The 15,948-nt window shown below is 44.6% G+C and overlaps 1 protein-coding gene across 5 annotated transcripts in view; it reads left to right on the top strand.

Moving 5' to 3' along the window:
- Window positions 1-15,948, top strand: part of PRR5L (proline rich 5 like) — a 169,620-nt gene that overhangs the window by 131,358 nt on the left and 22,314 nt on the right. For all 5 annotated transcript variants that reach the window (XM_058446698.1, XM_058446694.1, XM_058446695.1 and 2 more), the window contains 2 exons: window positions 6,713-6,770; window positions 12,544-12,635. In XM_058446698.1, coding sequence (XP_058302681.1) covers window positions 6,713-6,770; window positions 12,544-12,635 — 150 coding nt within the window. The remainder of the gene's footprint in view (window positions 1-6,712; window positions 6,771-12,543; window positions 12,636-15,948) is intronic.

The following is a 15,948-nucleotide window of genomic DNA, read 5'->3' as shown; positions in this document are numbered from 1 at the left end:
TACAGGCGTGAGCCACCGTCCCCAGCCACGATCTGTGTTTTGATGAGTCCTGCATGATTGTGAGGCATGCTCAAGTCTGGCAATGCTTTCAGCATTTCTCCTGGGCTAACTCATTTATTCCTCCTGATAACTGATGAGGATGGTTCTGTTATTACGTATCCCCCTTTTACAGATGCTGCCACTGAGGCTCAGAGATGGGGGTTATTTGTCTAAGATACAAATACATACAGCTAGTAAATGGTGGCATGAAGACACAGTCCAGGTCATCTGGCCACAGAAGAAAAATCTCTTGCATTGTATTTTAAATGCCCTCAAGGAATCCCCAGGAAAAAATCCAAAAACCCAGGCAGGAGGAGTTCCAGGGTTACTTTATTTGTTGTTGTTTTTGTGTTGAGTGTTCAGCAAGTCAGACATGGACTGTCTTCCTTCTTGCTTATAAACATAACCTTTTAAAGGCCCCAATGCACACTTTCACTATGGCCGAAACAGTGCTAAATGAAGAATTAGCATTAGCACCAATTCCACTTCTTCAATCTCCATCTGGGGACTTCTCGTGGGTCTCATCACACCCACCCACACCAACATTGGCTTATTAGGAACTCTCTGGGCCTGGGAGTGAGTTGTGTTTGTAAGACTTTGTTGTTTATCTAGGAAGGCATCCAGGTTCACAGGAGATGTGCACATCGTTAGAGGTGATGGCTGGCCTTTCAAAGTCATAGCGGAAAAAAAAAAACTGGAAGTGGCCTATAATTTATAGCCCTGGGTTTATGCCAAACAACAGGAACCTTCTAAGACATTGATATCACCAGAAGTAAATGTCTGGAGTGAAACTGGTTAACGCAGGTTCTGGGAAGGCAGAGCAACACAGCTGCCACCCCTCTGGGGTAGGAAAGAATATCTCATTTGGAAATGGAATCCACTCGAGTGCCAGGCACTCCCCTTGCTAGATGTTGAATGTGGATAGTCGAGAGGAAGGCCCAGCTGGGTGGAAGCCCTGTGGCAGAACCCAGTTCCATGGCCTGAGATTGCCAAGCCAACTGCCCCAGTATCTGAATCTGTAATGGATCCCATCTGCTTTCTTCTCTGGGCAAGGACATAAGAAACCTCTCTAAGGCAGGAGAGCATGATGTCTAAAAGCACCAGCCCTTCTGCCAGTAGGTCTGGGTTCTAATCCTTGTTAGAACACTTACTAGCTGTGTGCTCTCAGCCCTGTTACTTAGCCTCTCTGATGCTCAGTTTTCTTAATAGTAATCCAGGTGGAATCATGGGAACTACTTCATATGGTTGATGTGGTTACTAAGTGAGATGACGTACACAAAGTGCCTGATCACATAGTGAGCAGTCAACGAGTGATAAGTATTTGTATCAGTATTTTTATTACTATTGCTAAGTAAACCAGAAGAATATAACAGGGGAAAGATATGGGCTTTGGATTCAGACCAACCTTGGTGCAAAGTCTGGTCTCACACTTGCTAGTTGCTTCTTTGAGCCTCAAGTTCTTTATTTGTAAAAAGTGGATAGGTTGTGGCGAAAGTAAAATGTGAGAAGGCAGGAAAAGACTGTAAGACAGTGTCTGACACTGAGTAGAAACCAATAACTGACTCCACTGACATTCTTACTGCATTATCATCACCACTAAAACATTAAAAGGGACGGTAGCTAGCAGCCTGAGCGTTTACAGAATTCCTGCTTCCTGGTCTGTGTGGAAAGTTCTTCCTGCTGGGAACATGGGGTTCTCCCTGTACCTAGCCTTCTTGGTTACCCATCTCATCTGGGTCCATCCCCCCGGGTTGGGAAGGTAACTGCTTGGCAGGAGGCATGCATCATTGGTAGCCCCGCACCACCCATGGCCACCCTCTGCTCTGTTCTGCCTACACTTCCAACCCGCCCTCTGTGATGACCCAGGAGGAGCTGGGTCTTTCCTGTCCACTGAAGACTGGGTGGTTTTAGACGCCTTTCCCCAAACATCTTGTTTACATTTTTCCTAGCTAAGCGTCATTTTTCTGTTTGCAGCCCGTTTTTCTATGTCTTAGGAAAATTAGATATATCAGCTGTTTTTCTTTTTCACTTCCATCTCCTTTGCCACTTCATTATAGTGCGACTTGACTGTGTCCAAGTTCATTTATGGGGTGAGTGAGGAGAGGATGCATTAAGTAACAATGGGCCCAGTTCCAAGTCCCAAGTTGCTTTCTGGGTGGTTACTATTTAGTAACCGTTTTTGGCTTAGTCTTCCGCCTGGGGAGGTGGTAGGGTTGGTGCCATCAGGCAAGGAGTGGGACAAGAGAAACTTGGGTCATCTCCAGCTCTGTTACCATACGGCTCCATCACTACAACAGCTCAGCAGCCAGCAAACACTCAGAAACTTCTGGAGTCAGGCATTCATCAGGGGATGGGAATACTGTGAGGTGAGGTCCAGGAAGACTGGACACTTAGGAAGAACGAACAGTGCAAGATGGCTGCCTGAGCCAAGGCTGGGTTTTGCCCCGCCTTCAACCCAGTTGAGCAGTCTTAAGCCCCACAGATGTCAGGTTGGCATATCTTTAGGTGAAGTGACAGGGTGAGCTTCATAATTTGCAGAGCCCAGTGCAGAAGGAACATGTGGGTACTCAGCATTCTGTGCAAGGACTCCTGAATGCCATTCTTCTCACCACCTCTAATGTCAACACTGGTGTCCCTGGCTTCTTCTAAAACAACTCTACTAACCAGACTGGTGTGGGGATGCCAATCTCCCCTTCCCATGGGCCCCTTCCCATGGGCCTGCCACTGCAGCTCATAGTGGGCGGGTAATCTCAAGAGATTGCACGTCTGCACTGGGCACTCTTGGTACCTGGATGGAGGGTGGGTGAGAGGTCCCCTTCGAGTCAGCAGCAATTGCGCAGCACTGCCAGCCCAGGGAGTGCAGGATGGCTGGCACTATGCCTCTCCCCAAGACGTTGTGGGGTGCATGCCCAGTCCTGACTCTCCCTGTACCGGTGCGGAGGCCTCCACCAACATGACTCTGTCAGCACCTTGGGAGTAGGGTGACATTGGTGGTGGAGCCCAGGCACCAGGGGTGAGGTGTAGGTGCCTGAAAATCCCTCCTGGGGAGGTGGTGAGGAGGCAGGGCCATGAGTGAGCTGGGGCTTTAGACCCCAGTGCATATTCTGTTATCCCTTCAGACTTCACTTATAAAACACAAATTCAAAGATAAAAATCCTAAGAATCAACTGCAGAGCACCCAACTGCAAGTGGAGGCCTTCAGAGTACAAGGCCCTTAAGAATGCAAGACCCTTTGGGGTTCAAATTCTCTAGAGAGTAGATTTGGGGTTCAGTATGAGACCCATTAGCAAAGCTGGAAGATGCAGCTGTGGCTCGGTTGTTGGAGCATGAATGAATGGGCACAGCTCCATTGGGTGGATGGCAGTGGTTCCCCAGTGAAGAGAGTCCTGGGGCTTGGCTAACTCAAAAGATCCTTACTCTGATAGGGTGTGCTGAATAAAACATGAGTAGTAGAGAGACTGAGCCTCACTCTCATGTCTTTTATTGGAATTTTGGAGAGGGAGACCCTACGTCTAGCTTCGGTTTATACAACTATAAGATAAGAGCAAAATCTACAGACTCTTGGGGGCAGGGGGTTATATAAGGATTTTCAAGATGCCTTTGAAAGGTACTTTAGCCTCATGGAAAATGGAAATGGATCCACTAAATATCATCAAAATGTGTGTGATCAATTGATTTTGACCGTAGGACTGGGGAGAGGAGAGAATGTATAGATGATTCTTAAGACCCCTTCTAACCTCAAGTTTGTGTTTCTCTTATTTTGGTCTAAGCTATAGAATTTCCATGCTGTGTATTGTGACAAATTTTAAAAGAGTATTTTCTTTATCATTTCTCCATAATATAGGAATAATTACTTTTCCTTGAAAATATATAAAAAAGATTTTTTTTCCTAATGTCTCCTTGAAGGGAGAAGACCTAAAAAGGAGAAGAAAGGAAGGAAAATCCAGGCCATGTTTTGAGGTTTATTCCATAAGATATGGACAATGTAATTTTCAAATGATTTTCTAATTCAAATGAAGAAAATGGCAACAAACTTAGGGACCCTATAGCACTTATTCTTCTTTAAAATATTCTGTCTTTTATCTTGGCTTCTTAAAAATAAAAAAATCTTTATCACTAAAATAGTATATATATTCAGTAAATATTTATTAGGTACCTACTATGTTCTAGGTACTATACCAGGAGCCAAGGGTACTAACTAAAATAAGATATGGTCCTCACTCCTAAGGACCTAAAATTCTAACAAATGAATGGTTTGAATTAATTTCTGTTAACTCATGCTATCACCTGGACTAGGTTTTTATTTCTGTCCATTCCTCAGTTCCCCCTATCCTCCCCCCATGTAGATAATTATAGCGATAGAACAACATGATGAAAATTGCATCACAAAGGCAATCTCTATTACCTCTATAGGTGCATCTCAGAAATGTGAAATTAGGGAGGGTTAGGAAAGTTGTTTTAATAGAAGCCTGGGACATCAGTGTTGACACTAGAGGTGCTGAGAAGAATGGCATTCAGGAGCCCGTGCACAGAATGCTAAGGGGATGTTCTGAGAACCTCACCTGGACTAGGTGAAAGGGACCAACCAGGCAGAGACGCAGGGCACAATTGACATTTGTGCTCAGAAGCATTCAGATGGAGTGGTTGCCATCTGAACACACCTCAACAGACCACTCATGTCAAGCTCAGCTGTCACAAGATGTTGACTTGGTGCTAGAGTATTTTCTTGCTTTCTGACCCGGAAAATCTTGCCATGACCCAGCTGGGATTCATGAACTCGGCTGGAAGCTAAAGAACAGGTTAGGGCTTTGTCTTTATTGCCTGTGTGTTTCACAATTCTTTGTGAAGGAATTGCTTTTTTTTTCTTTAACTAACAAAGTTGGTGTATTCCTATATGGTGTCACTGTGACTTTGATTTGGTGTTCTATCTGCCATCTTGAAACTATGTGGTGGCTGGGTGTGGTGTCTCACACCTGTAATCCCAACACTTTGGGAGGCCGAGGTGGGCAGATCACTTGAGGTCAAAAGTTTAAGACCAGCCTGGCCAACATGGTGAAACCCCATCTCTACCAAAAAAGTACAAAAATTAGCTGGGCATGGTGGCTGGTGCCTGTAATCCCATCTACACAGGAGGCTGAGGTGGGAGAATTGCGTGAACCTGGGAGACGGAGGTTGCAGTGAGCCAAGATCCCACTACTGCACTCCAGCCTGGGTGACAGATCAAGACTCCGTCTCAAAAGAAAGAACTACATGATGACCAGTTACTTTTTCAAATTAGATCATATTTTGTAAATCTTAATAGGAGTATGAATTTGGTTAAAATTGTGTATCCATTGCAGAAATAGGATAGTACCTTTGATAAAATGTTCTATTAGTACATTTTATAAAGGCCCATTCACTACTGACTCTCAGCCTCCCACTCCTTTTTTGAAGAAGTTGGGCTGAGATAGCAGCTATTACTATTGCTACCACCAGTGCTGATTACTAAGGACATAAAATACTGTGTGTATGTGTTTATAATGATTAATGTGTTTATAATGATTATAATGAAGAACGTTATGGTATTGCTAGTATTATGCCATTTTACAGATGAGGAGCTTGGGACTCAGGGAAATTAAATACAAAAAGACACAGCTAGAATGTAGCTGAGCTGGAACTTGAACTGATACCTAAGTTATTTCCACTCTGCTCCATATGCTTCTTTTATCATTGCAATAGGGTCTAGGGTTTTATAAAGGAGAAGGCTAAAGAATGCATTAGGTCTTTTGGTAAGATACGTATCACCTTTGCAGCTGCCTCTCCCATAATCATAGGCCTAGGTAATCTAATAATGTGACATGAGTGTAAAGACACCAGCCCGTCATTGATCTCTGAGCTTCTGTGACTTGCAGAAGTCTTAGGGGGCCAGCTATAGCCTTTCAAGGGAAGAAAGGGGTCTGGGTGGGAAGACTTGCTAGAAGGCAGTGAAGTGGAGTGGAAAGAACATGGCTTACAGACCCAGGAAGACCAGGTCTGTCTCCCTTGAGCAGTCTCTTCACTGACCATCAGTAAAGTGAGGAAAGTAGCACCAACTTGATAGGACTGAATTAAATGAGATGAAGGATATAAAGCTTATGATGTAGACAGGACATTCAACAATTGTTAGTTGCAGTTGCAAGAGGACTTTACTTCCCCTTTCCACAATTTCCCATGCACACATTCATTGACAGATGCATATTCACTGCTGCTTAAGATTTTGCACGCAGTCTCTTTCATGCTAGTGTGAGAAGCCCAAATTTATCTTTTTTTTAAAAAAATATGTTATTTCTGCGTAGTTTCCCATTACCTCAATGCTCCCTTTTGTGGTTTAGATCACTAAGGGCCTCTAGGACACTGGGTGTCAACAATAGCGAATTCATCCAAGTTTGTGTCATGCCTCTTCCCTGGTCTGAGGGATGAGGGCGGCGGTTGGGTTTGCCTCTTATCTCACTCGCTCTTTTGCTATGGGAAGTCTTACTGTCTTCTCCTGAAGCCTTGGCCTTCCAAGAGGAAAAAAGGCTTCTTAAACTCCGAGTCATGGCTAGAACACAAGTGCCTAGAACTCTGTGCCCTTGCCCACTGGAAGTGGAAGAGGGTTCATCACTCACGCTCTGGAGTTGCCCAAATTCTTATGTTCTTTGTTCTCTTTTGGCAGAACCAGCTTCTTGCAAAAGGACTGTTCTTTGTGGAGGAGAAGATCAAGCTGTGTGAAGGCAAGTACAAGACAGCCCTGGTAGACTGGGGCCTCTGTGACTCAGCCTTTGATGTCTGGACAGCTGAGATGCTTCTGTCCAGAAGGGGCAGGCCCCAAGCGAGTGATTCACCCTGTCCGTTTCCTCCCTACCTAGGCGGCAGCACTTTCATTTGAATCAGCTGCTCACAGCAGTGCAAGTCAGAACTATGTTTCAGAAAAATGTAGTGGGATGGGTGGTGGTGGTTTCTTTGGAGACCTTGTTCAGGGTTTTGTTTTTTTTTTTAATGGGACGCAGGCTGGTGGTCTCCTTTGAAGGTATAAATTGTACTGTGAATCCTCCATGCTATTTCCTCTGGTCTGTCCTGAGCTATTTCCTACAGGCCTTTGTAATATTTCTGGGGAGTCATAGAAGAGAGGAGTCCTGTCCATTTGGGGGACATTAGGCTAAGCAGGCAGTCACTCAATAGGGTATGATTTGATAGATGAAGGGAAATTTCCTGATCTTAGAGTTTAAAGTCCAACTGACAGGAAAGAAAGGAACTGAATGGAGATGGAAACAGGTTCCAAAGGCAAGAATTAGCCAACCCCATGACTCTACCAAGGGCTACTCTTAGCTCCCACCAAAGTGGGGCTTGATCTTAGCTTGCCACCTCCTTCTTGGGTGACTTTTGGTTAGTTACTAGTTTCTCCAAGTCTCAGCTTTTATCATTTTTGAAGTGATAAATTGGGGTGAGGGGTTGTAGGGAACATAAGGCACATGAGTGGCTAACACCATACCTGGCACACAGCAGGCAAGCATACTGGATCCTTTCTTTTTTTTTCTGCTGCAGCCTGATGACCCGTAGATCAAACTTACTTCCAGATCCAGACTTATTAGGTGTCATGTCATCATCCTTTTGTTTCTTCCCATTCCCTGGGAAAGACACTACTGTGTCCAGGAAAGGGACTCCTAGAAAGACAAAGTAGGAAGAAAAATGAGAAACTGACGCTGGAAAATTCCAAGGTCTGACATACAGTAAATGCTTACCAAGCCTTGGGAAGAATAGAAGTTAGAAATTAACCTTTGCACATTTGAGAGTTGGCTGAACCTGTAGCCATTCTTCCCTTGAATACATCGATAACATTTTTTTTCAACCTTATAAATACCCAATAACCTAAGGCCTTTAGAAAAGAAATTTTAAATTGTGGTTAAACAAAACCCCACAGAATATAAAATATACCCTCTTTGTAATTTCAGTACTTTACAGTTGAGTAGTGTTAATTATATTCACATTGTTGTGTAACAGATCTCTAGAACTTTATCTTGCAAAATGGAAACTCCACGTCCATTGAACAACTCCCAACATTGCCCCCTTTCCTCAGCCCCCGACAGCCACCATCTTATTTTTTGTTTCCATGCTTTGACTACTCTAGGCGTCTTATAAGTGGAATCATACGGTGTTTGTCCTTTTGAGACTGGCTGAGTTTCATTCAGCATAAGGTCCTCAAATTCATGTTGTAGCATGTGACAGGATTCCCTTCTTATTTTAAGGCCAATATTCCATCGTATGTGTATGCTACATTAGCTTTATCCTCTCATGTGTCAAAGGAAGGGGCTTATTAGGTGACTTGCTTTGACCAAGAATTTAGTGGCTCTTTTGCTTTTTTTTTTTTTTGAGACAGAGTCTCACTTCTGTGGCCCAGGCTGGAGTACAGTGGCATGATTTTGGCTCACTGCAATCTCTACCTCCCAGGTTCAAGTGATTCTCATGCCTCAGCCTCTTGAATAGCTGGGATTACAGGCACGTGCCACCACGCTCAGCTAATTTTTGTGTTTTTAGTAGGCATTTCACCATGTTGGCCAGGCTGGTCTTGACTCCTGACCTCAAATGATCCACCTCCTTGGCCTCCCAAAGTGCTGGGATTACAGGCATGAGCCACCGTGCCTGGCCCTCTTTTGCATTTTGGAGTCAGGCTAGTACAAAAATGTGGAAGACAACTGGGTGGTAAAGGGAGGGAAAAGAAACATTATCCCTGGCCATATTAATTGTGTGTATGTTATCTGGGGAGTTATTATAAGCTCCTGGAAATGTGGAAAAACAGCTCTATGAAAAAGATACTGAATAAAACCAGAGGTTCAAGTGCCTTTAAAAGGGGAAGTTGAATGTCTCTCACCCAAGTAACCCTCATCATAGATACACTCAGAGTGAAAACTCAGAGATGGGGCTAGACAGGATGAACAAAGTTCATCCAAGATTCTGTGCCCCTGCCCTGGCATGGCCTGAGAGCACCAGGCCTGGGTATTCTCTTTGAGTCTCTTCTAGTCCTAGGGTTCTGGGTGTTGGGGCCTTTTCTGTACAATGAATGGGCATGTGGGGAACCTTTAAGGGGCTCTGCCATCTTCAACCAGACATCTCTACTTTTTAATTTTATGTATTAGAACTCCAAGAAAAATTTTGTTTGGATAAAAGGATTCTCTTGCTATAAAACAGAGTTTGAAAATAATTAATATGATCTGTCCAGTCACTGAACAAACTCCTCTTTGTTGACATCTCTGCTTAGGTACTTACATGTCTATATATACACACCCCTTCTTTACTGCTGCAGAAAAGACAGGTGGCTGTTCATATCCACTTGTTGCTGTTTTGTGGGCAGAAGACGCCATGTTAACTTTATCTTTTCTAGAGCCTTAGTGACCTTGAGTCTTAGGAAGTTTCTTATGCTTACCTGTATACTTCTGGTGACCTAAACTGCTGTGTTACATTAGAGGGCAGATTTATAGGACAGTCATCTAGAACCGTCCATCCAACTCCCTTCATTTTTGCAGGGAGCTAAGTCCTTGACTTATGGGCTGTTTCTGGAAGGGAAGGCACCTGTGTTCTTTAACTCTTTCTCCCCCAGGGCTACCCTGTTGCTGTGTCTGTGTCCGTCTGATGTTCTTCTCTGAACACTTTCCAAAACCTCCATTACTCTCCGAAGTTTTCAGCCAGCAATTAGACCTGGGTTCTTGGGAGGCATTTTATTGCTGCTGGGTTGCAGAATTACCTTGTGTGCCAATGAGCATTCTGTCTTGGTATTGAAAGGGGGAGTAAGTAGGCACCAGTGCTGACCTGCAAGGTTCTCTCTTCTTCCCCTCCTTCAGATCAAGAGGGCCTTTGCTTGTCTTGGTTGTAGAAGGCTTAAGATAAGGGACATCAACAAAGAAGCCGGAGTAACCTTTTGCCCTCTGGGGTACATTATCCAGGTGCTGGAGTTCACCTTGGTTTTAGGGACCAGGATGACTCAGTATTTGAGAGGGTCCTTTTAGACTTCCCCCTCCTCCTCCCTGCAGTGAAACAGCATAGCCTATATTTGAAAGAGGATAGTGACTGCTTCAATCAAATGTTTATTTGATTGTTTATTTGATTATCTACTATGAGATGAGCCAGTACTTTGCTAGGTGCTGGGGAGTCAGGACTCAGAAAAACCATCACAGTGTTACAGGCCCTCATGGAGCTCACACATGAATCAAATCATCACCAAGTATAAAACTGTACCTAGGACAAGTACTAAGAATGTAATCTGGCCAGGCGCGGTGGCTCACGCTTGTAATCCCAGCACTTTGGGAGGCCGAGGCGGGCGGATCACGAGGTCAGGAGATCGAGACCACAGTGAAACCCCGTCTCTACTAAAAAATACAAAAAAAATTAGCCGGGCGTGGTGGCGGGCGCCTGTAGTCCCAGCTACTTGGAGAGGCTGAGGCAGGAGAATGGCGTGAACCCGGGAGGCGGAGCTTGCAGTGAGCCAACATTGCACCACTGCACTCCAGCCTGGGTGACAGAGCGAGACTCCGTCTCAAAAAAAAAAAAAAGAATATAATCTGCAGCGGGGTGGTTTGACCGATGGGAAGAGACTTTCCCCTAGAAGTGATGTTCAAGCTGCAACTAGAAAGATAAACAGAAGTAGGTTAGGTAAAGAAGGGAGAGAAAGAGCAGTCAAGGCAGAAGGGCTAGCACATGCAAAGGCCCTGTGGCATGACAGAGAAGGGTGACTGAAAGAGGGATGATTAGAGCCCAAAGGCTGACAGGAATACAGAAGAGAGGATCAAGACCCAGAAGGAGGAGGTGGATTCTCCTGGGCTGTGTAGATCATATTATTGAGGTTTTCTTATCCTAGGAGCAAAGGAAAATGTTCATGCTAACTATTAAGTCCTGTTCTACACTGTCCCATATTTGGGTTAAATGGTAACCTCCTTCCACTCACCAGCCCCGGTATCTGCAAAAATCTATACACTTGGCACTTTCCATCCGTTCATGCAAAGATTTTAAAAGATTGATTTATTGAAGTGGCTGCACCATGCTAAGCACTATGATGAGCAAGACAGATGGGGCTCCATTCCCACTCCCGTTCCAGTGACGAGAAGAAGTGAATAAGCCATTCCAATAAAGTGTGATCAGTGGTTTGCACAGGAAAGTTGAGGGTGCCCTGGATTTGCAATTTCCCCCTGTGAATTTCACCCTGACCTTTCAAAATCTGCACATCTTTGGACCTGCTGGCTACTAGTCATGCCCTTGTTCTATTCTCTCTCCCCAGCCACTGCTTTTATTGCCCATTAAAATAATAGACGGGAGGCGCCAAATGAATCTTTCAAGATTTATTCAGTGGAACTGGCGGTGTCTTGCCAAACGCGTCTCTCAGTGTCTAATCTTGGCTGACCCAGTTTCTCTGCCTGGGATGAGCAGAGGCAGTGACCAGTATCAGCTCTGATATCTAGGTCATTAAACAGCAACTGCTGTGCAGGCTTCTCTCTGCCAGGGCCCGTCTTTCCTGGAGGTGCAGAGTTCCTCACACAGCCTTCCGATGGCATTGGGTGACCTGTGTGCTCTCCAGCCTGGGGTTGCAGGGACACTTGGCCATAGCTTAGGCTTCCTGATCCTCGGGGTGAGTAGGGACAGCATCAGGAGGCAGGTGCTGTGTTTTGCAGATGGCCTTTTCAGAGAATGCTGCCTTCCCAGTTACTGTAAAGAAGTGGGTGGAGAAAACAGTTTCCAGGTCCTCTTTCTGTCTCTCTCCATTGACAGCTGAAACCCAGAATAAAGCCAGTATCTTAATGAGTAAGAAAACAAAACAGTATATAGCTGTGCACATGATCTTCCTGGATAAGACTGGCCAAGAGCATGGGTTCTGGCATCCCAGCTCTGCCTTCGAGCTGTGTGACTTTGGGGCAGTTAGTTGGCCTCTCTGAGCCTGTAAAGCAGGGGTATTAGAGTCTAGTCATGAGATATCTTATAGGTAAGTAAACTAGCATAGTGCTGGATAATGTTGTAACCATTCATGTAATAACAATTACTATGTGATTTTAAGATGTCAGCTCCCTTTTCTGGATTGGAGGATGGAAAGGCATATTTGCATATTTTCAGTTGAGTTTTCCCACCCAGTCCTACATTTACTATAGTAAAACCTTGTAGATCAAATGTAAGTAATGTGCTCCCTTTCCTCCCCACACCTAATGCTGCGCCTCCCATTCAGAGTCTTACTAGTGAAGACTAGTAAGTTTAGATTACTTATTAGTAAGACCAGAGAGTTAGGATCATTACATGCACCCTTGTGAGATGGAATATATTTCTGCCCTGAGAATTTCTGTTGGTCTTAGCCTGGAATTAAGATCCTATAGCACCACATCTCTGCTCTCTGGGCTTTGATAGCTCCTGGCTGCAAGTTTTTTAGCATGTGCAGCTTGACATTTTATGTGGAACTGTCTTCTGGCCTCTCCTACAAGTAATGACGAATTCTTTTCTTTCTTCCTCCCTTCCCATCTTCTCGCCCTCTTGTAGGTGAAAATCGCATTGAGGTTCTGGCTGAAGTCTGGGACCACTTCTTCACTGAGACTCTCCCTACCCTGCAGGCAATATTTTATCCAGTTCAGGTTAGTCTCACTGGGGACCACTTCCTGCCATCCTCAGCGATCTGTCTTCTCTCCTGGCCCTTGCGGCCTGGGGGCTCCTGGTAAATGGGAGAAACCTTGGAGATTGGGCGCTTGCATTGGTTAAGGAGTTTAGAGATTATTTAAGGGCTCTCTGGTTCTATATTTAGTACCTAACTTCAAGTGAAGAAGAGTGCCTGCAGAACTAGCAATTTGTAGGCTCTTGTTACCCTCTTGGTTTTGAGTATGTCTTTATATTCTTGGAGTGGTTTGTTTTTCTTAGTTTTCAGAAGTAGAGAAGATGGGGGAAGGGAGATTTCTTGTTTCTTTTCTTTCTTTCTCCCCTGCCTCTATCTTTCTTCTCTCCCCGCCTTTTTTTTTTTTTTTTTTTTTAAAGCACAATTTTAAAGCAAGTTTGCTGTTGCCTTCAAATCATGAAAAAGGAGTAACATTCCGTGTTCCTCTGTAAGGGATCCTACGTGATTCAGTAGGAAGAACACTGGACTAGGAATCTGTAGACTTAGATTCAACAGTGTGGGTTTGGGCAGAGTCATTTATCTTCTGTGAGCAGAGCTCCATTGTATCTCCTTCAAAACGAGGAATTTAGAATAAAATATGAATGACACCTCTAGTATTCTTATTCTGTGTCCTCCACTCCTTCCACCATTTGTGTTGATACCCTTGCCCCCTTGTCTCTGTAGAGCTAATGCTACGATGATCACTGCCAGGTCGAAGCCACCCCTAAGGGAGGTTGACCTATAGATGTTCCTCTCCAAAATACATGTCTCTCTCACTTAAGCTGCAGTGTACTCACTCTTTTCTCCTCCCGCTGGGGTTGAGGCTTCATATGTAATTAGGTATTGTTGAAGTGTGGGTGTCGTATGCAGAGGAACACAGCCATTAAGCAATGGGTAGAATTACCTTATGCCAGAGATCAAGGCCCACGTAGATTGTTTGGTCTGAACAGTGCTTTAAAGGAATTTTGGATTGCTGAAAACATTTGTCAAATATTTAAAACCTGGGAGGTTATGCTTACAGATTCCATTTTCCATGTTAGACCTACCCCATAACATTTCCAGTAAGATAGTACAGATAGAAGCCTCTGTCCTGTAGCCTGCAGAAACCTTCCACTTCCTTACAGTAGTCACCCATCAGCCATTAGTGAGTCTTCTCTCAGGAAGATACACATGGGGATAAGGTTGCCAGATTAAGCAAATAAAAATACAGGATGTTGGCCAGGCACAGCACTTTGGGAGGCTGAGGCGGGTGGATAGCTTGAGCCCAGGAGTTTGAGACCAGGCTGGGTAACATGATGACAACCCATCTCTATTAAAAAAAAATTAGCCAGGCATGGTGGCTTGTGTCTGTAGTCTCAGGTACAAGGGAGGCTGAAGTAGGAGGATCACTTGAGCCCAGAAGATCGAAGCTGCAGTGAGCTGAGATTGCACCACTGCACTACAACCTGGGTAACAGAGCAAAACCCAGTCTCAAAATAAATAAATAATACAGGATGTTGAGTTATATTTGAATTGCACGTATAAGCAAATAATGCAATATTTGGGACATATTTATACTGAAAAACTCTTCAAATTTAACTGGGCATCCTGTGTTTTTATCTGGCAACCCTACTAGAAGGGGTGTGCAGAAAAGACCTGGATTTGTAGGTGGACAAAGGGGCATGTTGAATCAGTACCTGGTGCCTCCTGTGTTTAAAGGCAAGCTGAACCAGACCCAGGACAGCAACCTGGTACCACCATTTCGAGGGGCCCTGGGTCTCTCTTCGGACCATTTGTGTAGGGAATTCCAGGGTGGAGGTGTCCAGATGGTTCTAGAATGGAGAATGCAGGATCTGGGTGGACATAGCCCCAGTATAGTCAAGAGTGCAAAGGTGGGGGAGGGGGGTTTTAAAAGCTCAGAGCCAGGCAGGAGCCCAGACATGCGGGTCTAAGGATAGCTCTGATTTGGTTCTCTTGAAATATGGTAAGATCTGGCAACAAATAATATTGCCCCTGTTCACCTCCTCACTCCCCAATGACTGACTTGAATTCTGCTTCTCTTCTGGAGTTTGCCATGGCCCCCCTACCTTGCTGGCTTCCCTTTTCCTGTCAACTCCTGAGGCCATTCGCGTGTGCTAACCCTGCTTTATTCAATTAGCTGAATTGGGTTTGGGTGAGATGGGCGTGTCCAAATTCAGATTGTGGACAGGGAATATTCTGGGGAGGTGGCGAAGATCTGTAGCAAATGGTCATCAAAGGTATATAGCATACCCAGAAAAAGGCAAACTGTGCCTTCCTCCTCCTTTTCGTTCTCAGCTGATCCAGGTTCACATATTTATAGTTTCATAGAACTGTATGCTCTTAGGCTTTACTTTTTCTTTGTGCTTAGCCTAGAGAAACTGGATGGCATTTGGGTAACAGGGATATGCACTGTTATTGTTTTTGGAGTACGTAGTTTGTTAGGAGACAGGCTTGGTTTTGTTATGCTTTCCCTATCAAGCCTAAAACAAGAAAAGAAAAGTGAATTCTGGATTAGTATGAATTCCTTCTCTGACTCATTGTGGGCCTAAGAGATGGCTAAGGCCTGGTAACAAGCCAGTGCTCTGGTTAATGGCCCCAAATGATCCTCTAAGAAAGCAATGATTAACTTGTTTATGTGGCAGGTTGGTATAAACCGGGTACCCCATACCCTCCCTTAAAAGTATTTTCTGCTTGCATCAAAGGCCAGATTCTGCATATAGAAAAGTCTTTATGGGTTGGGAACCAGTGAGCAGTTCTCAAGATAAAATTTCCCCCCTACCCATGCTGGGGAGGAATTTAGATATTGAGAGATTGGGATATTGGAGCCAGTTCTAACATAAATGATGGTGGCATGTTGCTGTCCTTGGCCCGGTTAAACTCACCTTTAAACACAGGAGGTACTGGGAACTGATTCAGTATGCCCTGCTGGTCGCTTATAAATCCAGGCCTTTTCTTCTGAGAGTATAATTTTTAACCATGGGCTTAGAAGTCCCAAAGGCAAAATCCGTTATGTTCTCCAGGTGAGTGCTATAACTACCCATGCCCAGTCTAGACCCAAATGACTACAGGTATTTCATGTGAAGAAGTGATGGCAACAGAATAAGCTGGGGAAGAAATGTGGGAGGGGGAGCAGCACCAAAGAGGAACAAAGTGGTTCAAAGCATGAGATGCAGAGTTAGCTCGTGACTGACTGTGTTAGTCTGTTTGTGTTGCTATAAAGGAATACCCGAGACTGGGTAATTTATGAAGAAAAGAGGCTTGTTTGGCTCATGGTTCTGTAGGCTGAACAAGAAGTGTAG

This window comes from Hylobates moloch, unplaced genomic scaffold, assembly GCF_009828535.3.
Source record: "Hylobates moloch isolate HMO894 unplaced genomic scaffold, HMol_V3 SCAFFOLD_11, whole genome shotgun sequence".
Lineage (NCBI taxonomy): Eukaryota > Metazoa > Chordata > Mammalia > Primates > Hylobatidae > Hylobates > Hylobates moloch.
The sequence above is the reverse complement of the archived record's forward strand: the minus strand, read 5'-3'. Positions and strand labels throughout refer to the sequence as shown.